Source organism: Callithrix jacchus, chromosome 8 (assembly GCF_049354715.1).
Source record: "Callithrix jacchus isolate 240 chromosome 8, calJac240_pri, whole genome shotgun sequence".
NCBI classification, from domain to species: Eukaryota; Metazoa; Chordata; class Mammalia; order Primates; family Cebidae; genus Callithrix; species Callithrix jacchus.
In genome coordinates, this window is record NC_133509.1 from 106,524,909 (window position 1) to 106,548,324 (window position 23,416).

Below are 23,416 nucleotides of genomic sequence, written 5' to 3' on the forward strand. Positions count from 1 at the left end.
AACACCAACTTATAAAACTCAATTAGATTTCTTTCAGTGAATATGTGGACACTGAAATTAAAATATACTATTTACAGTCCCTAAGCAAACAAACAAACAAAACTTGGAGCCAGACATTGTAGCATGTGCCTGTAATCCCAGATACTCAGGAAGCAGAAAGATCACTTGAACCCAGGAGTTTAAGACAAGCCCAGGCAACACAGTGAGACCTCATCTCAAAACATAAACAAAAACTTGAGCATGCAACTAACAAAACATGAATAGAACTTGTATTTTGAACAAAACCCTAATGCTGGGCATGATGGCTACTTCTATAATTCTAGCATTTTGGGAGGCCAAGGAAGGAGGATTGCTTGAACTGATAGTTCAAGAGCAGCCTGGGCAATGTAGTGAGATCCTATCTCTACAAAAAAATTTTAAAAATTTAACCAGGTGTGGTGTACACCTGTAGCTCCAGTTACTCAGGAGGCTGAGGCAGGAGGATCGCTTTAGCCCAGGTTTCAAGGCTGCCATGAACTATGATTATCCTACTACACTGCAGCCTGGGTGACAGATTAAGTCCTGTCTCTAAAAAAAAACCAAAGAACTAAATAAATGGAGAGGCAGAATATGTTCATAAATTGAGAGAGTCAAGATACATTATCATGTCAGTTTTCTCCAAACTTATATAAAGTTTAATTTCTTAATTTTTATCAGAATTCCAGCAAGCCTTTTTTTAGTTATCGACAAGATTATTCTAAAGTTTACATGGAAAAACAAAGGAACTAGAATACCTAAAACAATTTGAGAAAGAGGAATTAGTGTGGGAGAAATTATTCCCATTTCAAGACATGTTATATAGCTACAGTAGCCAAGACTGTGTGGCATTGCTGGGAGGATAGACACAGGGATCAGTAGAACAGGGAAATGAGAAATGGAGAATAACCTCACACAAATATATGTAGCTGATTTTTGGCATAGATGTAAAAGCAATTCAGTGGAGGAAAGATAGGCTTTTCAGACAGTGCTGGTACAAATGGACATCCATAAACAAAATAATGAACCTGGACTTTTTGGTGTTTTTTTTTTTTTAAGAGACTGAGTCTTGCTCTGTTGCCCAGGCTGGATTTCAATGGCATGATCTTGGCTCACTGAACCTCTGCCTCCGAGTTCAGGCGATTCTCATGCCTCAGTCTCCCAAGTCGCTGAGAATCCAGGTGCGTATCACCATGCCTGGCTAAGTTTTCTATTTTTAGTAGAGACAGGGTTTCACCATGTTAGCCAAGCTGGTCTTGAACTCCTTATCTCAAGTGATCTACCCACCTCAGCCTCCCAAAGTGCTGGGATTACAGGCGTGAGCCACCGTGACCCCTGCATAAACCTTGACTTTTAAGCATCAAAAATTGATTCAAATAGATCATGGATTGATATCTACAAGAATTAAGATTTCCTTGAGAAAAACATAGGGGAAACTTTGGCACATTGAGCTTGGTTAAGAATTCTTAGATGTGGCACCAAGAGCTTGATCTAGATTGGGCACGGTGGTTCATGGCTGTAATCCCAGCACTTTGGGAGGCCGAGGCAGACAGATCACAAGGTCAGGAGTTTCAGACCAGTCTGGCCAGCAAAGGGAAACACTGCTTTACTAAAAATACAAGAATTAGCTGGGCATGGTAGCGTGCGCCTATAGTCTCAGCTACTCAGGAAACTGAGACAGGAGAATTGCTACAACCTGGGAGGTGGAGGTTGCAGTGAGCCGAGATTGCACCACTGCACTCCAGCCTGGGCAACAGAGCAAGACTCTGTCTCAAAAAAAATAAAAGAGCTTGATCTAGAAAAAAAATATTGAGAAATGGGGATTTATCAAGACTAGCAATATTTTACAGTGCTTTTTTCCCTTAGACATTTGCTGATAGGTAAGAATCTTGGGGCTTCTACATCTAGCATAAAGCAGCAGATAAAAAGGAGACAGATCAGAGCTTTCAGTGATCAGATCAAATCAGAGCTTTTATAGGGCTTTGTAGATTACAAATTGAATTCAAGGCTCACTAGAGAACTCAAATCTGTAAAACAATCATATTGAAATACTTCTTTTATTTTCTTTGAGATGGAGTCTCATACTGTCACCTAGGCTGGAGTGCAGTAGCACGATCTCGGCTCACTGCAACCTCCACCTCCTGAGTTCAAGTGGTTCTCGAGCCTCAGCCTGCCAGCTAGCTGAGATTACAAGCATGTGCCTCACACCTGGCTAATTTTTGTATTTTTAGTAGAAACGGGGTTTTACGATGTTGGCCAGGCTGGTCTCGAACTCCTGACCTCAAGTAATCCACCCGCCTTGGCCTTCCAAAGTGCTTGGGATTGCAGGCATGAGCCACCACACCCAGCCTATCTTGAAACTCTAAAACTAAACTCCCCCTAAAGTTAGACTCATTTAACAGTAGCTGTGTTTAAGAGTATATTAGACACAGTAGAAGAGAAAGAGTTGGTGTAGACAGATTATCAGAAAAATTATATCTGAAGAATGGAGACAAGAAAACATGGAAAAATACAGAAATATGTCTGAAAGGCATGTGGGTAATGGCAAAATATATATATGATTGGATTTCCAGAAGAAGAGGCGATATTTATGCATTATTTGGAAATAAAAGCAATATTTGAGGAAATGCTAATAGAGAAATTTCCAGAACTGATGAAAGGTGTGCATTAAGATATAATCAAAGAGCTATGTCCACCCTAAGCAAGGTAATATTAAAGAAAATCAAATGTAGGCTCATAGTAAAAATTGCTGAAAATAAAAAGAAAAATCTTTTAAAATAGCCAGATGGAAAAATACCTTCAAAGAACAACAAGACTGTTAAACATTTACTGGGCTATAAAGCCTGAAGAAAAAGTAGAAGCCAGAAGACATTTCTAAAGTGCTCAAAGAGTATCCCTCACAATGAATTTTATTCCCCCCCAAAATTCTTTAAAATGTAGACAAAACTAATTTATAGTAAAAAAAAAATAATAATTAGGACAGTGGTTGCCTGAAGCTGTTAGATGATGTAGGGATGGACTGCAAAAAGGAACCAGGAGCTATTCGGGTAATGGAAATGTTCTGTATTTTGATTGTGTTGGGGGTTTGTCAGAAGTTATTAACTTATATACCTCAAACAGATGTATTTACTATTCAGAAGTTGTACATCAATAAAGTTGATTTAAAAACTGAAGGCAAATTTCTGCTTCTTGATAAGATTAAGCAAGAGGGGCTTCATTTTAACCTTCCATCTGAAACAACTTAAAAACTAGACAAAACAATGAAACAATGCTTTTTATAATGTTGGACATCAGGCAGTGAAGGATATTGATTGCCTGGGAGGTGGGACACAAATGAGGTGAAACCTAAGACTGCACCAGCTTTCTGCCTGAAGAGAGTTTCCAGGCTACAGTATAGGGAGGGGATACCCAGTTGAAGCCCAGAGGCCTCCCTGATTGAGACTGACATGTGAGTCCGGGGAGACTAGAATTTGCAGAGCACAGAGAGTATCAAGGAGGAGAAAGCCCTAAGTAATAAGCAGTCTACTCCTAGTGCAAGTAGTTTCAACTCCTGCAAACCAGACTGGAAAACCTCATAATTTACGTGGCATTGAGTAGAGCCTCGTTGCTTTTGCCTCAATATTGGGGCAGAATTATCCTTAGACTAAATACTGCTCTGGCACAACCAGAGTTTAAAAGCAAGAACTGAAAGGCTCAAACTATTGCCAAGCAATTTAAATGTGATCCAGAACTCAGCTCAATAATACTTTATAGGAACACAACAATATCCAGCACGTACCCAGGAAATATTCATAATATCTGACGAACAGTTATTTAATTAAAAACTGTAAGCGGGAACATATGACCTATAGTGGGGAAGGAGAGAAAATAATTAAATAATTAAAACCACAAAAATGACTCTGATGTCTTTTTATAAGTTCAGGAAGTGGGAAGATTGAACATATTAAGTAGAAATCTGGAAAACATAAACATTTTCTATTTATAGATATGAAAGCTATAATATCTGAGTTGAAAAATACAGTGGATAGAATTAATAGCATTATAGACATTGTAGAAGAAAAGATTAGTGAACTTGATGACATAGCAATAGAAACAATTGCAAAAAACCAGCATTAATCCAATGTACTGTGACATGACTTCACCTCACCTAATATTCATATAATTGGAGTCCTCAGAGGAGTTAGGAACTACCTGAAAAAGTAGTCGAGGAAATAATAGTTCCAGATTTTCCACATACGATGCAAGCAGACCCAAGAAACTCAATGAACCCTAAGAATAAGAAACATGCAGAAAATGACACCAACACACATCAAATTGTTTCAAACTAGTGATAAACAGAGGATCTTAACAGCAGCCAAGGGGAAAAATCCTGATTTTCAGAAGAAAGGTTATCAAAATAACCAATGAACAAGAAAAGTTAGATGACTTTTTTCGTCATTAGAGAAATGGAAAAGAAAGCATAGCAATACAGTTCTCAGATGTTTATGTCTGAGTTCCTTCACTCTTTTAAAAGTTAAAGATCCCAAAGAGTTTTTGTTTATTCAACTTTTTTGTTTGTGTTTATTTACAACATTCCAATCAAAACAAATTTTAAAATATTGTTATTTTAAAAATAATAAAATGATTACATGTTAATGTAAGTATCATGTTTGTGAAAAAAAGTTTTCTAAAATGGAAACTAGGGCAAAGAAAGTATTATTTTTGCAGCTCTCTTTAATGTCTGGCTTAATAGAAGGCAGTTGTACTCACATATGTGCATCTGCTGTCAGTCTGTTACAATATGTTGTTTTGGTTGGAGTAGATGAAGAAAATCTGGCCTCCCAAGAGTTTATGTATTTGGAAAAGGAAGGACTTTTGTATGGCCCTTTCAGTTCATTGTGGATATTTTCCTCTGATATAACACCAAAACTCAACAAATGGTGGTTTCTTAAAGGTTAATAGCAATGTGGAATCTGAAATATGAGTGTATTCTGTTAAATTAAAAATGCATTGACTTTCATGCACTTTGAATGAATCTTTTTTTTTTTTTTTTTTTTTTTTAAGACAAGATAGAACTCTGTTGCCCAGGCTGGAGTGCAGTGGCATAATCATGGCTTACTACAGCCTTGATCTCCTGGGCTTAAGCCATCCTCCCACCTTAGCTTCCAAGTCCTGGAATTGCAAGCACGTGCCGCCATACCCACCTAATTTTTTTTTTGTTTTACAGAGACAGGGTCTCACTGTGTTGCCCTGGCTGGTCTTGAACTCCTAGCCTCAAGTGATCCTCCTGCCTTGGCCTCCCAAAGTGCTAGGATTACAGGCATGAACCACCATGACTGGCCTTGAATGACTCTTTTACTCATCCATGATTTTGTAATTTCATGCGTCAGTCATTTGGAAAAATTGGTTATTTTATGCAGATTTTGTAAGTGTTTACTTAGTTTACAATAATGAAAATATTCAGTTGATCTTATTAGAAAAAGATTTAAGTGTTAGGAAGCTCTCAAGCTCATAGTGAGAACTTATACCAAAAACTTATACCCTTTTGGTATGTTTCCCAAAATTTAAATTTTGCTTTAGAGCTTAAATTCTGTTATTGTCAGGAAATATTGTCAGTTGCTTTTGCTGAAGTAACAGATTTTCCTTTTTATTTTCAAGACAATATCTCCCAAATATACAAGCCTGCATAATTATAATTTGTTGTTTGTTCTTTCATATGAAAATAGTGATTTTAGTTATGTATTTATTGCTGCTATAAGAAATTACTCCTACTCAATTCCTTAAAAAAAAAGATTCATTATTTTACAGTTCTGTAAGTTAGAAATTCAACATGGGTCTCACTGGGCTAAAATCAAGGCGTTGGCAGGCCTGTGTTCTTTGTAGGGGCTCCAAGGATCAATCTGTATTTGGCTTTTTCAGCTTTTAGTGGCTGTCCATGCGCCTTGGCTCATAGCCCTCCATCTCCAAAGCCAGCAGTGTTGCATCCCTCTGACCTCGCCTTGCCTCCATTGTCTTTTTCTGATTATCATTTTCTGCCTTCCTCTTCCACTTTTAAGGACCTTTCAGTCATTGGGCCCATCTGGATAATCCAGGCTACTCTCCCCATATGCTAATTAGCAATCCATCTGTAATCTGAGTTCCCCTTTACAGTTAACATGTAAATATTCACAGGATCTAGGGATTAGAAACTAGGTGGGTTGAGGGGAAAATTATTCTGCCTAGCAGTCTTCTATGAAAGAGACACAGTTCATCTTCCCGCTCAGTTGAACAAGTGCTTCTCCTTTTGAGATAACATAAAGTACTTCAGTAGGCAGAAGATGCTTTATATATACACTTCATTTCATCACATGGAATATTAAAAAGCATATACTCAATGTCTACATTTAGTACAAGTTAATATTTGATTCATCAAGGACATTTTTAACTGGATTTTTATTTGGGAAAGGGGTAACTGTATAGCAGAGAAAAAGAACACAAGGAGTGCTGGTATAGTTTGGAGCCACTGTTTGATTCATGCTAAGATGCCAGCAATTTGACATATGCACCTGAGTGCATATGTCCATGGAAATACCAGATTGATTCTTAATGGTGTTATGAAGAAAGTTTTTTTTTTTTTTTTTTAATTTTTTATTTGATTATAGGTTTTGGGGTACATGAGCAGAGCATGCGAGACAGTTGCGTAGGTACACACATGGCAGTGTGCTTTGCTTTTCTTCTCCCCTTCACCCACATTTGGCATTTCTCCCCAGGCTATCCCTCCCCACCTCCCCCTCCCACTGGCCCTCCCCTTTTCCCCCCAATAGACCCCAGTGTTTAGTACTCCCCTTTCTGTGTCCATGTGTTCTCATTTTTCATCACCCACCTATGAGTGAGAATATGCGGTGTTTCATTTTCTGTTCTTGTGTCAGTTTGCTGAGGATGATGTTCTCCAGATTCATCCATGTCCCTACAAACGACACGAACTCATCATTTCTGATTGCTGCATAATATTCCATGGTGTATATGTGCCACATTTTTCCAATCCAGTCTATTATCAATGGGCATTTGGGTTGATTCCAGGTCTTTGCTATTGTAAACAGTGCTGCAATGAACATTCGTGTACATGTGTCCTTATAGTAGAACAATTTATAGTCTTTTGGATATATACCCAGTAATGGGATTGCTGGGTCAAATGGAATTTCTATTTCTAAGGCCTTGAGGAATCGCCACACTGTCTTCCACAATGGTTGAACTAATTTACACTCCCACCAACAGTGTAAAAGTGTTCCTTTTTCTCCACATCCTCTCCAGCATCTGTTGCCTCCAGATTTTTTAATGATCGCCATTCTAACTGGCGTGAGATGGTATCTCAATGTGGTTTTGATTTGCATCTCTCTGATGACCAGTGACGATGAGCATTTTTTCATATGATTGTTGGCCTCATATATGTCTTCTTTCGTAAAGTATCTGTTCATATCCTTTGCCCACTTTTGAATGGGCTTGTTTGTTTTTTTCCTGTAAATCTGCTTGAGTTCTTTGTAAATTCTGGATATCAGCCCTTTGTCAGATGGGTAGACTGCGAAAATTTTTTCCCATTCTGTTGGTTGCCGATCCACTCTAGTGACTGTTTCTTTTGCCGTGCAGAAGCTGTGGAGTTTCATTAGGTCCCATTTGTCTATTTTGGCTTTTGTTGCCAATGCTTTTGGTGTTTTGTTCATGAAGTCCTTGCCTACTCCTATGTCCTGGATAGTTTTGCCTAGATTTCCTTCTCGGGTTTTTATGGTGCCAGGTCTTATGTTTAAGTCTTTAATCCATCTGGAGTTAATTTTAGTGTAAGGTGTCAGGAAGGGGTCCAGTTTCTGCTTTCTGCACATGGCTAGCCAGTTTTCCCAACACCATTTGTTAAACATGGAATCCTTGCCCCATTGCTTGTTTTTGTCAGGTTTATCAAAGATTGTATAGTTGTATGTATGTTGTGTTGCCTCCGGTGCCTCTGTTTTGTTCCATTGGTCTATATCTCTGTTTTGGTACCAGTACCATGCTGTTTTGATTACTGTAGCCTTGTAGTATAGTTTGAAATCCGGTAGTGTGATGCCCCCTGCTGTGTTCTTTTTGCTTAGAATTGACTTGGCTATGCGGGCTCTCTTTTGATTCCATATGAAGTTCATGGTGGTTTTTTCCAGTTCTGTGAAGAAAGTCAATGGTAGCTTGATGGGGATAGCGTTGATTCTGTAAATTACTTTGGGCAGTATAGCCATTTTCACGATATTAATTCTTCCTAACCATGAACATGGAATGTTTCTCCATCTGTTTGTGTCCTCTCTGATTTCGTTGAGCAGTGGTTTGTAGTTCTCCTTGAAGAGGTCCGTTACGTTCCTTGTGAGTTGTATTCCAAGGTATTTTATTCTTTTTGTAGCAATTGCGAATGGCAGTTCGCTCTTGATTTGGCTTTCTTTAAGTCTGTTATTGGTGTAGACGAATGCTTGTGATTTTTGCACATTGATTTTATATCCTGAGACTTTGCTGAAGTTGTTTATCAGTTTCAGGAGTTTTTGGGCTGAGGCGATGGGGTCTTCTAGGTATACTATCATGTCGTCTGCAAATAGAGACAATTTGGCTTCCACCTTTCCTATTTGAATACCCTTTATTTCTTTTTCTTGCCTGATTGCTCTGGCTAGAACTTCCAGTACTATATTGAATAGGAGTGGTGAGAGAGGGCATCCTTGTCTAGTGCCAGATTTCAAAGGGAATGCTTCCAGTTTTTGCCCATTCAGTATGATATTGGCTATTGGTTTGTCATAAATAGCTTTTATTACTTTGAGATACGTTCCATCGATACCGAGTTTATTGAGGGTTTTTAGCATAAAGGGCTGTTGAATTTTGTCAAATGCCTTCTCTGCGTCAATTGAGATAATCATGTGGTTTTTGGTTTTGGTTCTGTTTATGTGGTGAATTACGTTGATAGACTTGCGTATGTTGAACCAGCCTTGCATCCCCGGGATGAATCCTACTTGATCATGATGAATAAGTTTTTTGATTTGCTGTTGCAATCGGCTTGCCAATATTTTATTGAAGATTTTTGCATCTATGTTCATCATGGATATTGGCCTGAAGTTTTCTTTTCTTGTTGGGTCTCTGCCGGGTTTTGGTATCAGGATGATATTGGTCTCATAAAATGATTTGGGAAGGATTCCCTCTTTTTGGATTGTTTGAAATAGTTTTAGAAGGAATGGTACCAGCTCCTCCTTGTGTGTCTGGTAGAATTCGGCTGTGAACCCGTCTGGACCTGGGCTTTTTTTGTGAGGTAGGCTCTTAATTGCTGCCTCGACTTCAGACCTTGTTATTGGTCTATTCATAGTTTCAGCTTCCTCCTGGTTTAGGCTTGGGAGGACACAGGAGTCCAGGAATTTATCCATTTCTTCCAGGTTTACTAGTTTATGCGCATATAGTTGTTTGTAATATTCTCTGATGATGGTTTGAATTTCTGTGGAATCTGTGGTGATTTCCCCTTTATCATTTTTTATTGCATCTATTTGGTTGTTCTCTCTCTTTTTTTTAATCAATCTGGCTAGTGGTCTGTCTATTTTGTTGATCTTTTCAAAAAACCAGCTCTTGGATTTATTGATTTTTTGAAGGGTTTTTCGTGTCTCAATCTCCTTCAGCTCAGCTCTGATCTTAGTAATTTCTTGTCTTCTGCTGGGTTTTGAGTTTTTTTGATCTTGCTCCTCTAGCTCTTTCAATTTTGACGATAGGGTGTCAATTTTGGATCTCTCCATTCTCCTCATATGGGCACTTATTGCTATATACTTTCCTCTAGAGACTGCTTTAAATGTGTCCCAGAGGTTCTGGCACGTTGTGTCTTCGTTCTCATTGGTTTTGAAGAACTTCTTTATTTCTGCCTTCATTTCGTTGTTTACCCAGTCAACATTCAAGAGCCAGTTGTTCAGTTTCCATGAAGCTGTGCGGTTCTGGGTCGGTTTCTGAATTCTGAGTTCTAACTTGATTGCACTATGGTCTGAGAGGCTGTTTGTTATGATTTCAGTTGTTTTGCATTTGTTGAGCAGTGCTTTACTTCCAATTATGTGGTCAATTTTAGAGTAGGTGTGATGTGGTGCTGAGAAGAATGTGTATTCTGTGGATTTGGGGTGGAGAGTTCTGTAAATGTCCACCAGGTTTGCTTGCTCCAGGTCTGAGTTCAAGCCCTGGATATCCTTGTTGATTTTCTGTCTGGTTGATCTGTCTAGTATTGACAGTGGAGTGTTAAAGTCTCCCACTATTATTGTGTGGGAGTCTAAGTCCTTTTGTAAGTCATTAAGAACTTGCCTTATGTATCTGGGTGCTCCTGTGTTGGGTCCATATATGTTTAGGATCGTTAGCTCTTCTTGTTGTATCGATCCTTTTACCATTATGTAATGGCCTTCTTTGTCTCTTTTGATCTTTGTTGCTTTAAAGTCTATTTTATCAGAGATGAGAATTGCAACTCCTGCTTTTTTTTGCTTTCCATTAGCTTGGTAAATCTTCCTCCATCCCTTTATTTTGAGCCTTTGTGTATCCTTGCATGTGAGATGGGTTTCCTGGATACAGCACACTGATGGGTTTTGGATTTTTATCCAATTTGCCAGTCTGTGTCTTTTGATTGGTGCATTTAGTCCATTTACATTTAGGGTTAATATTGTTATGTGTGAATTTGATACTGCCATTTTGATGCTAAGTGGCTGTTTTGCCTGTTAGTTGTTGTAGATTCTTCATTATGGTGAAGCTCTTTAGCATTCAGTGTGATTTTGGAATGGCTGGTACTGATTGATCCTTTCTATGTGTAGTGCGTCTTTTAGGAGCTCTTGTAAAGCAGGCCTGGTGGTGACAAAGTCTCTGAGTACTTGCTTGTTCGCAAAGGATTTTATTCTTCCTTCACTTCTGAAGCTCAGTTTGGCTGGATATGAAATTCTGGGTTGAAAGTTCTTTTCTTTAAGAATGTTGAATATTGGCCCCCACTCTCTTCTGGCTTGTAGTGTTTCTGCCGAGAGATCTGCTGTGAGTCTGATGGGCTTCCCTTTGTGGGTGACCCGACCTTTCTCTCTGGCTGCCCTTAGTATTCTCTCCTTTATTTCAACCCTGTTGAATCTGACGATTATGTGCCTTGGGGTTGCTCTTCTTGCGGAATATCTTTGTGGTGTTCTCTGTATTTCCTGCAATTGAGTGTTGGCTTGTCTTGCTAGGTGGGGGAAATTTTCCTGGATGATGTCCTGAAGAGTATTTTCCAGCTTGGATTCATTCTCTTCGTCCCCTTCTGGTACACCTATCAAACGTAGGTTAGGTCTTTTCACATAGTCCCACATTTCTTGGAGACTTTGTTCATTCCTTTTTGCACTTTTTTCTCTGATCTTGGTTTCTCGTTTTATTTCATTGAGTTGGTCTTCGACTTCAGATATTCTTTCTTCTGCTTGGTCCATTCGGCTATTGAAACTTGTGTTTGCTTCGCGAAGTTCTCGTATTGTGTTTTTCAGCTCCTTTAATTCATTCATATTCCTCTCTAAGGTATCCATTCTTGTTATCATTTCCTCGAATCTTTTTTCAAATCTTTTTTCAAGGTTCTTAGTTTCTTTGCATTGATTTAATACATGATCTTTTAGCTCACAAAAGTTTCTCATTATCCATCTTCTGAAGTCTAATTCCGTCATTTCATCACAGTCATTCTCCGTCCAGCTTTGCTCCCTTGCTGGTGAGGAGTTTTGGTCCTTTCTAGGAGGCGAGGTGTTCTGGTTTTGGGTGTTTTCCTCCTTTTTGCGCTGGTTTCTTCCCATCTTTGTGGATTTGTCCGCTGGTCGTCTGCGTAGTTGCTGACTTTTCGTTTGGGTCTCTGAGTGGACACCCAGAATGTTGATGATGAAGTATTTCTGTTGCTTGGTTTTCCTTCTACCAGTCTAGCCCCTTCGCTGTACGACTGCTGAGGTCCGCTCCAGACCCTGCTTGTCTGGGGTGCACCTCTAGTAGCTGTGGCACAGTGAGGGATGCTACCAGTTTCTTTTTCTGCTCTCTTTATCCCAGGATGATGCCTGCCTAATGTCAGTCTTTTGGATATAGAGGGGTCAGGGAGCTGCTTGAGGAGACAGTTTGTACTTTATAGGGGTTTAATTGCTGAGCTGTGCACTCTGTTGTTCATTCAGGGCTGTTAGGCTGCTATGTTTGATTCTGCTGCAACAGAGCTCATTAAAAAACCCTTTTTTTTTTTTTTTCTCAAATGCTCTGTGTTGAGGGGTTTGGGCTTTATTTTTGGATGTCCGATCAGGTGTCCTGCCCAGCTAGAAGGCAGACTAGCCACTGTTTGGCTGCCGAGGCTCCGCCCTGCTGTTGTGTGATTCGCGCTGTTCCTGCCGGCTCTGCTGTGGTCTCCGCCACGCCCTGCGGCGGAGTCTCTTCGTTGTAGCGTGTTGCCTCAGCAACGGCAGGCTGCGTCAGCAGTGGGCGTGTATCTCAGTAGGGACGGGTTGCCGGCAACGGCTGGCTGCGTCAGCAGTGGGCGTGTATCTCAGTTGGGGCGGGTTGCCTCGGCAACGGCTGGCTGCGTCAGCAGTGGGCGTGTATCTCAGTTGGGGCGGGTTGCCTCGGTAGTGGTGGACGCCCCTCCCCCACAGAGCGTCTCGGACCGTCTGCTCGGGATAGTTTGAAATCGCGGTTTTGTTCGTCCCACTGGGTATCCCAATCCCTGCAATCCCCTGGGCTGGCCTATTGTCCAAGTCTCGTTCAGTCTCAAGTCCAGCCCTCTCAAGTCTCAGGTTGCCGGTTCAACAGGGCACCCGGACAAGCGCGCCCTGTGGGGATTGCTGGGTAGGGCCGGCCGCCGCCGCCCCGGCTGCCGGCTTCGCCAGGCAGACCTACTGCCTGGCGTCCCATGTCTTTTTTATACTTGGGAGTTTCCCCGTTCTGTGGGCAACAAAGATCAGTCTGGAAATGCCGCTTTGACTCACCGTTTGCAGATTCAACGAGAAGAGCTCCAATCCTGGGTTGTTCTCACAGCGCCATCTTGAGTCCTCACTCCATGAAGAAAGTTTTGATGTCATGATTCATCACTCCCCACAAGAAGGTTCTCAGAGATGCTCAAAAGTTCACGGTCCACACTTCAAGAACTGTTGCACAATGAAATAACTCATAGTGACTATCTTAAATTTCTAAATTTAATTAGACAATAGTAGAGGTTTCATAAGAATGTTAGAATTGGGTTGTTCTCGTGGTTTGTGCTATCCCGGTGGCCTTCCTCTGGCCATGATAACCAGGGAAGATGGGGTAAAATGCAAAACTTCCTAAGAGGGCTCTGAGAATTGGTTATTCACATCTCTTTCTTCTGGTGCAGGGCTGTGACTATTGTCCATGTTTCCAGAAAGTTATGCCTGTTTAAGTCAGATTGCAGTGTTTGTGTCTTAACTCTAGAGAGGAAGAGCAAATAGATCTACTGTTGGTTCCCAGCTATAGAAGCTCACATTACTTTTAGTAGGTGTTGAAAGACCCCATTACTTCGTTGAGATTCAAGACCTTCATCTCAAATATAGCCTTTGTCCTGTTGGACTGACCACCATCACAATAGGCACAAACATCTATTGAGTGCCCAATATGAACAGCTCAGTGCTCCATATGAACAGCTGATCTGCAGACATGAATTACAGCAGCATTCCTAAATGACCCAGAGGTTATCCAAAGCAGAATGCTAAACTGTGGATAAACCTAGCCTGTTCCAGTAGGGCTTCTGGTGTCATTGTAACTCTATTTTGATCATTACCTTAAAGTATTGTATATTCAGATATATAAGTCCATATAGGTATGTTTTTGTGTTTCTCAAACAATAGATTCTGTTTTATATAACCACAAAACAATCTAAAATCCCCACATCATGGCTTTACCTCCATGTACATTTGCCTCTTTTAGAATGTTCCTGATTACATTTATTTAACTTCATGTCAACATGTCATTCTGTCTGGGAGCAGGGCTGCTAACTAAGGATTCTGAGTTCAGAGAATGCCACCTACCTTTTATCTAATTGGAGTAGAAATCAAGATGCAGTCATATTGTCACCTCTGAGGATACTGCAAGTGACATTTGGTAGTTTCAAACCAGAGGAAATTGGACTTTCAAAGGAATTTCCTAATCCTCTTAAAGGATCATTCCTTTTATTACTGGGGAAACCAGTTTGTTCTGTCTGCAGGTGGAGCTCACTAGGGTATGAGAATTCAATCAGAAGATTCACATTATCATGTCCTTGAATTCTGCTTGTCCACTACTTTGGGGGAAGTTCTTATCTTCTTTCTGCAGGAAACTTTTTTTTTTTTTTTTTTTAAATGAATCCTTTTGAGTGTTGCACAATGAAATCTTAGGCCTCTATGTTAGAAGTTTTAAATAGGCACCTACAAATTCAGTGTGACTGTAATGCTTTCCATTAGCCAGGGTGACTTTTGTTTTACATTGTTGCAAGCGAACTCTGTCCAGGGAGGCATAGCCAGACAACATGTAACTTAAAGCCCCTTCCTCTCTACAGATTGCTTGATCTCTTTGTTCTGCCTGGAGGGAGAGGCAGGTAATGTTCAGCCCTGGGATCTGGCTGTATTAATGACTTCTTTTGTAACAGACATCCAGACTCTCTCTCTCTTTTTATTTGTTGAGATCTAATAGGATACTTAGCTCAATTCTAAAGCCAAGATGAAACCTTTATCTGTGGGAGCATTCCCCGCTAAACATTAGCACATTCACCATTGGAAGCAGGCCAGCTGAGAAAGGGGTTAAATGTCAGTAGTGGGCAGAAGTTTTACCCTGACTTTTTTTTCTTATGTGTGCTATACAAAAATGAACTAAGTCCCAAATGTGTTTCTGTTAATAATTGGTGTAGCAATAGGTCCGGTTTTATACTATTTTTAAAATATTCCAATATCAGTATATCCAGTTATTTGCAAGTTTCCGACTTGGAACCTTACCTTCCTCGAACCAGTGCAGGTAAAATAGGCCGATAGGATTGTGGAACTCCAGGAGCTCTCTCGTCTATGCACAGTGCGAAGGCTGCTGAGCTTTCTTGTTAGCTAAACGCGGGGCGGGGTGGGGGGTGCGGGGACAAAGCAAGCAAAGGTTTTTTGCGTTTTTTTTCCCTCAGTGGCATTTTCTGTTACCATTATCTGAACCATTTGGTTTGGAAAGTTGAAAATGGTAGTTCAAGTTCATAGACCTTTAATAAAAAATGGCAGGGCTAGCTGTGTTTCAGGATTCAGGAATTTTCACATTTTAGAGGGTAATAAAATGCATAACCCATCAATATTCCCAGTGAGATCTGGGGCAGCACCCCACAATCAGTTATGCAGGGAGAGTGTGAATAGTCACACAAATATGAATAAATTAAAAGTACTCATGTCAGCCCCATATCAAGTTTAGCTGCCAAATGTGTTTGCTTAAATTTGGTTTCTACCTTTCAACTTCAGAATTGCAAATAAGAAGTTGTAGACATATGTTACAATGGTAGAAATAGAGCAAGACAAACCTGGTTGAATCCTGGTGATATTTAATGGAGCTGAGTCACTGGAACTGACACAGTTTGTAATCTTGTGTCTCTCCCTACTGGACTAGTTACTCTCTCTTTATTTTCCAGTGTCTTTGCTCATCTGTCAAACAGGTGTAGTATTTGCCTTGTGGGCCATTATGAGGGTAAGAATTTTGTGTAGGCTAAACACTGCACATAGTATTTGGCACGCAGTAGGTATTCAGTAAATGTTAGATATTAAATTTCACCTCTTCCCTTCCTTTTATTAGACAAAGCCTTACTGATGTCGTGGTTGCAGTGCCACTCTGGTAATAGGATTAAGTGGTAAGAATTGTCCTAATGCCATTGGAGAATTCAAAGTTTACGTTTTCTTTTCTCCTCTCCTCTCCTCTCCTCTCCTCTCCTCTCCTCTCCTCCCCTCCCCTCCCCTCCCCTCCCCTCCCCTCCCCTCCCCCCCTCCCCTCCCCTCCCCTCCCCTCCCCTCCCCTCCCCTCCCCTCCCCTCCCCTCTTCCTCCTCCTCCTCCTCCTCCTCCTCCTCCTCCTCCCCCTCTTCTTCTTCTCTCTCTCTCTCTGTCTGTCTCTTTCTTTCTTTCTTCTTTCTTTCTTTTTGCTCTGTTGCCCAGGCTGGAGTGTGTGGCACAATCATGGCTCACTGCAGCATTGAACTCCTGGGCTCAAATGATCCTCCCACCTCAGCCTCCCAAGTAGCTGGGCCTACAAGTGTGCACCACCACACCTGGCTAATTTTTGTATTTTTTGTAGAGACAGGGTTTTGCCTTGTTGCCCAGACTGGTCTTGAATTCTTGGGTTCAAGTGATCTGCCCCCCTCAGCCTCCCAAAGTGCTGGGATTATAGGAGTGAGCCACTGTGCCCAGCCCAAAGTATACATTTTTATGTTGAAAACTCATTGCTTGTTAAATGATCAGTAGTACCACCTTGAAATTTGTTTGCAAAATGACTTTTCAATGATGAATAAATGTTTTGATAAATGTTACATGTTAATCTCTTAATCCTTTATTTTAACTGCATGTGAGGAAGAAATGTTCACCATGAGTTGATTTGCCATTATGAAGCTTCTTTAAAAGTTTCTCTGCAGACACTCATCTTATTTGAAAGAGAAGTTTCTCTAAGTGTAATATTGATGATAGTAGTGCTGTAACAAAGATATAAGCAAGATTTATAATTTAGCATATTGGGAAAACAATATTGGGAGATAGGTCTTTTCTAATTTTACAAAAAGAAAAATTAGTGAACCTTTTAGTGCAAAACAGTTTACTTAAAGTATGTTTTATAAAGTAGACCTCTGCTTTTAAATTTATAAAGGCCTCCCTTTTAAAAGGGGGGACACCATAAAAAAAGAATTGCCTTTAGTAATCAGGATTTTTTTTTTAATAACCTTTTTTTGTTCTTTGTAATTGATTAACAGAAATTTCCAATAGTATCAGCAGATTTGGTCTAATGATGCATGAGCTTTATATACAGGAAATTTTCATTTATTTTTCTGGCCTTTTCTTAATTCGTGAAGTTTATAGATACTTGCTCCACTTTATTTTTTTGGATCAAAGACACAAAACACAGAAGGACTTCAAGAGAAGAAAGATGTTAACTTTTCTGGGCATATGCCTTATAGGACCTTTCAGCATTGAAGTGGAACAAAGTCGATCTGCCTGTATTTATATGCATTGTATTACCTGCCTTCACAGCTGAACTACCAGCAGAAAGTAGGCATCATGTACTGCAAAGCTGGACAGAGCACTGAAGAAGAGATGTACAACAATGAGTCAGCTGGCCCAGCCTTTGAAGAATTCCTTCAACTATTGGGAGAGCGAGTTCGGCTCAAAGGATTTGAGAAGTATCGCGCACAGCTTGATACCAAAAGTAAGAAATACTTACACCCTCCTACTAGCTTATTTTCCTCCTGCTGTGCTGTTGTACATCTGCTAAATTATCTGTAAAACAACATTGCCATTTATTGCAGAAAACTGCTGGTGATGGGGGAGAGAAAGCCAGTGAGGAAGGACGTAGCACCAGAACAGTTGAAGCTAGAATTAGACTGTTAAAAAAAATAATAATGTTGTCAGAGGTGTGTGGATGGAGTCGGGCAGTGGCATAGATCACGTAGAATTGCTCCCGGATAGCACTGCATACATTTCATTGCATTTAGCCAAATGTTAGGGTGATTAAAAACTCCAGAAACTTACAACCATCTAAGTGTAAGCCTAGAATTTTTGACTTCCATGAATTCATTTCATAGTCTTCATGTTCATCTATGTAGTCAGCCTTTGTTTTTGTTTTTTTCATATTCTTTGCATATCTAGGGTTTTTGTTTGTTTCTATTATTATTATTCACAGTCTAACTTAATCTCTGAGAAAATAGGCTTTTTAGCTTCACTTTTAGTTTACCTCATAAAATGTGTTGATTAAAAGCATGATAATGAAACAGTCTGTTTATGATGCGTGAACCTAAAAGGTTGTCTACACCGAGTCCCCAAGTTGTCAATAAAATAGTTAACATTCTCAAATATCTATTTTGGTTAGCTGGGACTAACCAAAGAGTGTGTTGACTTTTGCTATGTGTCTGTGTGAAGGCAGTTTTAAATTTTATCTTTAAATTCATCCATAGACACCTGTGATCTGTTTTTCTTTGAGAGGGTCTTTGGATTAGCACATCTGTATTGCAGTCTATAGTTATCTCTCTGATTTTCTGTACAGGAAATTAAATAAGGAGTTGAGTTATGAAAACAGAAAAGCATTCATAAACTCCACTGCAGGGAAGAATTTCCTGTTGCCATGGTTTTGCTGTTGCCAACTTGGAAACGACATGCAAGAGAGACTATTAAAACCCATAAATAGCCTAGCCACTTAAATATTATTTTAACGTTCTATACTCTGCTTGCAACTGCATAAAGATGTTAAATTTCAGTATCCCCTCAAACTCTTTTTAATCCAGGTATTCTGATATTCACCATGTACAGTTCATTCCTGTGGCCCCCATTTGTTGTGCTGTATAAATTATCACTACCACAAAGAATTATTGAAGGGATCTGGGAAGAGAATGTGTAATAAGCCCAGTGATACTAGAAATGAATGGTCAGATTGGGAGTTGATAAGATTGTGAGTTATCTGTGATGAAGGGTGATGTGAGAAATGTATAGCTGGGGTATCGTTAAGCAATGTGGCATGTAGTAAGGCAGTGAAATACACAAAATAAGCACTTTGTGCACAGTTTGCCCAATTATCCCGACAACTGCAAAGGCTAGAGGGGGATGACCCTGTTTTAGCAAACAGTCTCTTACTGTAGTTTTAGAGTTATGTAATACATTCAACAGGGAAAGATTGTCTTTCACTGAACTACTGTCCTTTAAGTAGTTCAAATTTATGAGGCATGTCTGACCTTTCAGGTCATATTTCCTGAGAAGGAGTCACAGAAAAGTATCCTTTTCTGTCCTTTTAAAATGTCATATTTCCTAAAATGAACAAAAAGTAGGAAAGTATTCCAACTCTGAAGCCCCTAAGAAGACAGTCTGCAAAATCATCTCTTTTACCCCAAGTTTATTAATAGGGGCAAAAATTAGAGGAGTCCATTCACCATGCCTTTTAAACCTGCATTAAATAACAGACCACCAAAATAGGCAACAACCAGCCTCTGTACACCTGAGTCGCCACCTCTTGGGCATGACACTACTAGAGATAAGACTTCGTTCCATGTGCTGTGATGTAATCTCACCACACTTAATCTAACTTTATTTTGTGTCAAGAAACTTTGAATATAATTCTTTTTCTAAAAAAATGCTTTTCAGAACAAATGTTCAAGGATCATTCCCACTGTAGATGTCACTTGAATCTGTGGATTTGTTGTATTTTTCAAATTTAAATACTTTTTGCTGTTTTTTCTTTATTTTTTCTGGCTTACCTCCCTTCTCTCTCTGAGACTCCAATTACACATATGTTGTATCACTCAGTAGTGTACCTCAGGTTAATGAGTCCCTGGTTCTTTCCCGTGCCCCCCCCCACTTTTTTTTTTCTTTTGTGCTTCAATTTGGATAATTTCTGTTGATATATCTTCAAGCTCCTTATGTTTTTCTTTTCTTCCATGGTGTCTTAATTCATTGTTAATCCCATCTGGGGATTTCTGTTTCAGGGCCGAAAGGTGCATTTGATAATCTTTTTAAATGTCTTCTGTTCTCAGCTTACTAGGTTCATGCTGTCCTTCAAATCCCTAAACATATTTATAATAGTTGTTTCAAAATGTTCATCTGCTAATTTCATCATTTCTCTCATTTTCGGTTTCCTTTTTTGAATGGATTTCCTCCTGCTTTGGGTTACTTTTACTTCCTCACTTGTCTGGTTGTTTTTGAGAACATCCTGGATATTGTCAATGTTTCATTGTCAAGTGTCTTAATTTTGTTATCTTCTTTAAGTGTTGGGTTTTGTTTTGGCAGGCAGTGAAGTTGCAGAAGAGCGTGATTTTTATGAGTCTTACTTTTTAAGCTTTGTTAGAGCATACCTAGTGTAGCTTTCAGTCTGGCTAACTTAGCTGTACTACTAAGACATGACTTATGTTGCACTTCAGTACTTGCATATTCAATTGTCTCTCCTCTGACTGCTCAGAACTCTAATGTCTCCCAACCCAGTATGAGCTGTAGAATGATTTGGCTCATAATTCCATGGTAGTTGTTCTTTCCTTAAAATTTTGTCTTTGCTAGGCTTTTGGAATTTATGCATGTGCAGCTTACTGTCCAACTCAAGGCTCAAAGGGACCCTTATATAGATTTCTGAATCTTTCATCTGAGATTCTTTCTCTTTGGTATTCTGCCTTGCAGATATCAGCCACCTCAGACTTCCTGAACTCTAGTCTGTCTTGGCTTTCCCCTTCAGTGCTCTGCTCTGTGTCACTGTCCCAGAAGTGTCTCGAGGTAGAAAGCTTAGGGATCATAGGGCTCATCTTCTTTATTCTTTTTTCTCAAGTATCACTATCCAATGCTGCCTGTTGTCCATTGTCTGCAAACAGTTGTTTCAGGTATTATATCAATTTTTCTAGTTATTCACAATGGCATGGTGCATGCTGTATCAAGCACTTTGTTATGGCTAGAAGCAGAATTCCCAGATACTTTTGATATATATGCCATCTCATTTAATTCCTGCTGAGATACCATTTATTCCCACTTTACAGAATTGGTTTCTTTAGATTAAGTAACATGCCCATGATTAGATAGCTGGTAAGCATTAGGGAAGTAGTACAGATCCCAATAGTGTGGGTAATGAAGTGTTCAGAGAAAGCATAAATCTGGAATGAAGCACAGCAAAGCCCCAAGACCGGCCTTTAGCCTATGTCTTCCTCCCTCTTAAGCCCTTGGGCTAACAGTACCCAAACCAGCTCATATGATAGCTCTACTTGTCATACATTATGATCATATTGATATCTTAGTACTTTCATAAAGGAGGAGGGGCTCCGGAAAGGGAGTAATGAACTGTTGAACTATTTCTTCTTTTTCCCAGTTATCTGTACAAAGATCGTCTCCACATTTCAGAAATAAGGATTTGTGTCAAGCAAGCTGCAAATAAATATGTCACAGACTGGAACAATTCTGCAATGAAGAAATTTTTAGTAGGGGATTTTTCCTTCTTTTTGGTTTCCTTGTTTGGATGATATAACCTAGGTTGTTACCATTCCCTCACACTACAACAAATAAAACAATAAACTTCCCAACAAGCAGTGGGTTATTTGAAAGCTGGAGACCATCCTCATTTTTAGCTGTATACATGGATTTTTTGTTTTTTGTGACAGAGGTTTGCTCTTTGTTGTCCAGGCTGGAGTGCAGTGGCACAATTTCAGCTCACTGCAACCACCACCTCCTGGGTTCAAGTGATTCTTCTCTCTCAGCCTCCCAGGTAGCTGGGATAACAGGCCCCCACCACTACACCCAGCTAATTTTTGTATTTTTAGTAGAGATGGGGCTTCACCATGTTGGCCAGGTTGGTCTCGAACTCCTTACCTCAAGTGATCCATCCACCTCAGCCTCCCAAAGTGCTGGAATTACAGGTGTGAGCCACCAAGCATGGCCACATAGATTATTATGGGAAACTATTTCCTGACTGAGGCTCATTTGGCAAGTTAGTAAACAGGAGAGTTAGAAGCCCTTTGTAAAGCTTTCCTTCAAAGCCCTGCCTTCAATAATTTGCTGCAATGTAGTGAATGCTTGTTGCCTCCTCCATTTTTTAGTTGTGTTATAAAATGCAGTTGAGGTTCAGGGTCTTAGAAGAGATATAAGACTTTTCATAAAGAAAATAAATCCTTTATTATTCAGAATATAAACTTTGATAGGGAAAGGGACAGCTAGCATTGCTTAATGCTTTGCACTTGCAGAGTGCTGTTTGGACTTCTAGAGACTGACAAATGAAGACAAGGATTCTTTTTAAGGAAACTGCGCTTTTTACCTTAACTGCACAAGTTTCTAAATTCCAGCTAAACACATTAATTGAGCATCTTTTATGGGCTGCCACTTTCATATGCATTATTTTACTTAATTCTCACAAGCTGAGAATATCAAGAAGCAGAGAAGTGAAGTGACTTCTTGTGGTAATCTTGCAAATGATACTATTGGCATTCCAATTCAGATCTTACTTCCAAGTCAGGCGTCCAGGTACTTGCAGGTATCTTGCAATGTGAACAGTAGGTAGAAAATATTAGTGGCCTAATCCTTAGTACCAGCCTCACACTAGCTCTTTTCTTTTCTCTCGATATTTTAGCAATTTTAAGAAACCTTGATCCTCAGGCACATAACCATGCACAATCACACATTCCTTAAACTAGCTCAGTATGAATTTGCCTGCAATAAGTACTAGAAACTTTTTGACCCTATCCTTATGGAAATAGAGTAATGTGTCTCCTGATCATCACTACAGATTAATTTTTTTTAAATTAATAAATATGGTAGCTGCCAGAGCAGGTGGAATTCTAGTTTGTGAGTGGAGTAGTGTACCACAAGATCCAAAGTGTGCGTTCTCCTGAATACATGCCATTCTTCACAAAGTGAATATTTGGCCCCTATCCTGAGGCAAGGTTACGTAGAGTGAGACCTGTCTGTATCTGTCTTTTCCATAGGGGTCTTGAATAAGTGGTGCCCAGCAGCCAGCTGACTATTACAATATTTCAAACTATGGATAAGGATCAGACCCACAACACATCTGTGATTTTGTGTTATCTCTGATGTGTTCTATAGTGGCAAGGAAGTTAAAAACTGAGCCTAAGATTTCTTTTTCTTTCTTTTTTTATGAGACAGAGTCTCGCTTTGTCACCCACGCCGCAGTGCAGTGGCGCGATCTCAGCTCACTGCAACCTTCACCTCCCAGGGTGAAATAATTCTCTGCCTGATCCTCCCGAGTATCTGGGATTGCAGGCATCCGCCACCATGCCCGGCTAATTTTTGTATTTTTAATGGAGACAGGGTTTCACCATCTCGGCCAGGTTGGTCTTGAACTCCTGACCTTGTGATCCACCCGCCTTTGCCTCCCAAAGTGCTGAGATTACAGGCATGAGCCACCACACCTGGCTGAGTAAGATTTCTTTATTCTATTATTTTATTAGTTTATATGCATTTAGTTAATGAGATTACTTTTCTCTTTGTGTTCACATATATTTAAAAGGAACTTTCTAAATACCAAGTTGCATAGGTCTTTTTTCTTCATTTAGCTTTTCTTAAATATATTCTTTAGTTACCAGGAAATAGTTATATGTAAGTCTCGTTACTTTTTCCTGATGCAGATTCACATACATACACCTTTATCACCCAACCTTTAGACTACCTAAAAGCAAAAGAATTGAGGCAAAGGAGAAGTCAAGGATGATCATGACATTGGTTGTGTCTGAAACTGCTCCACAAACTTCCCAACCTGTTCATACTGTCTTCAAATAGAAATACTTACTGTAG

At 39.8% G+C, this 23,416-nt stretch overlaps 1 protein-coding gene across 46 annotated transcripts in view; it reads left to right on the forward strand.

The window, feature by feature from the left end:
* Positions 1–23,416, forward strand: part of SIPA1L1 (signal induced proliferation associated 1 like 1) — a 397,653-nt gene that overhangs the window by 289,410 nt on the left and 84,827 nt on the right. For all 46 annotated transcript variants that reach the window (XM_078335306.1, XM_078335307.1, XM_054240120.2 and 43 more), the window contains one exon: positions 17,189–17,363. In XM_078335306.1, the coding sequence (XP_078191432.1) occupies positions 17,189–17,363 (175 nt within the window). The remainder of the gene's footprint in view (positions 1–17,188; positions 17,364–23,416) is intronic.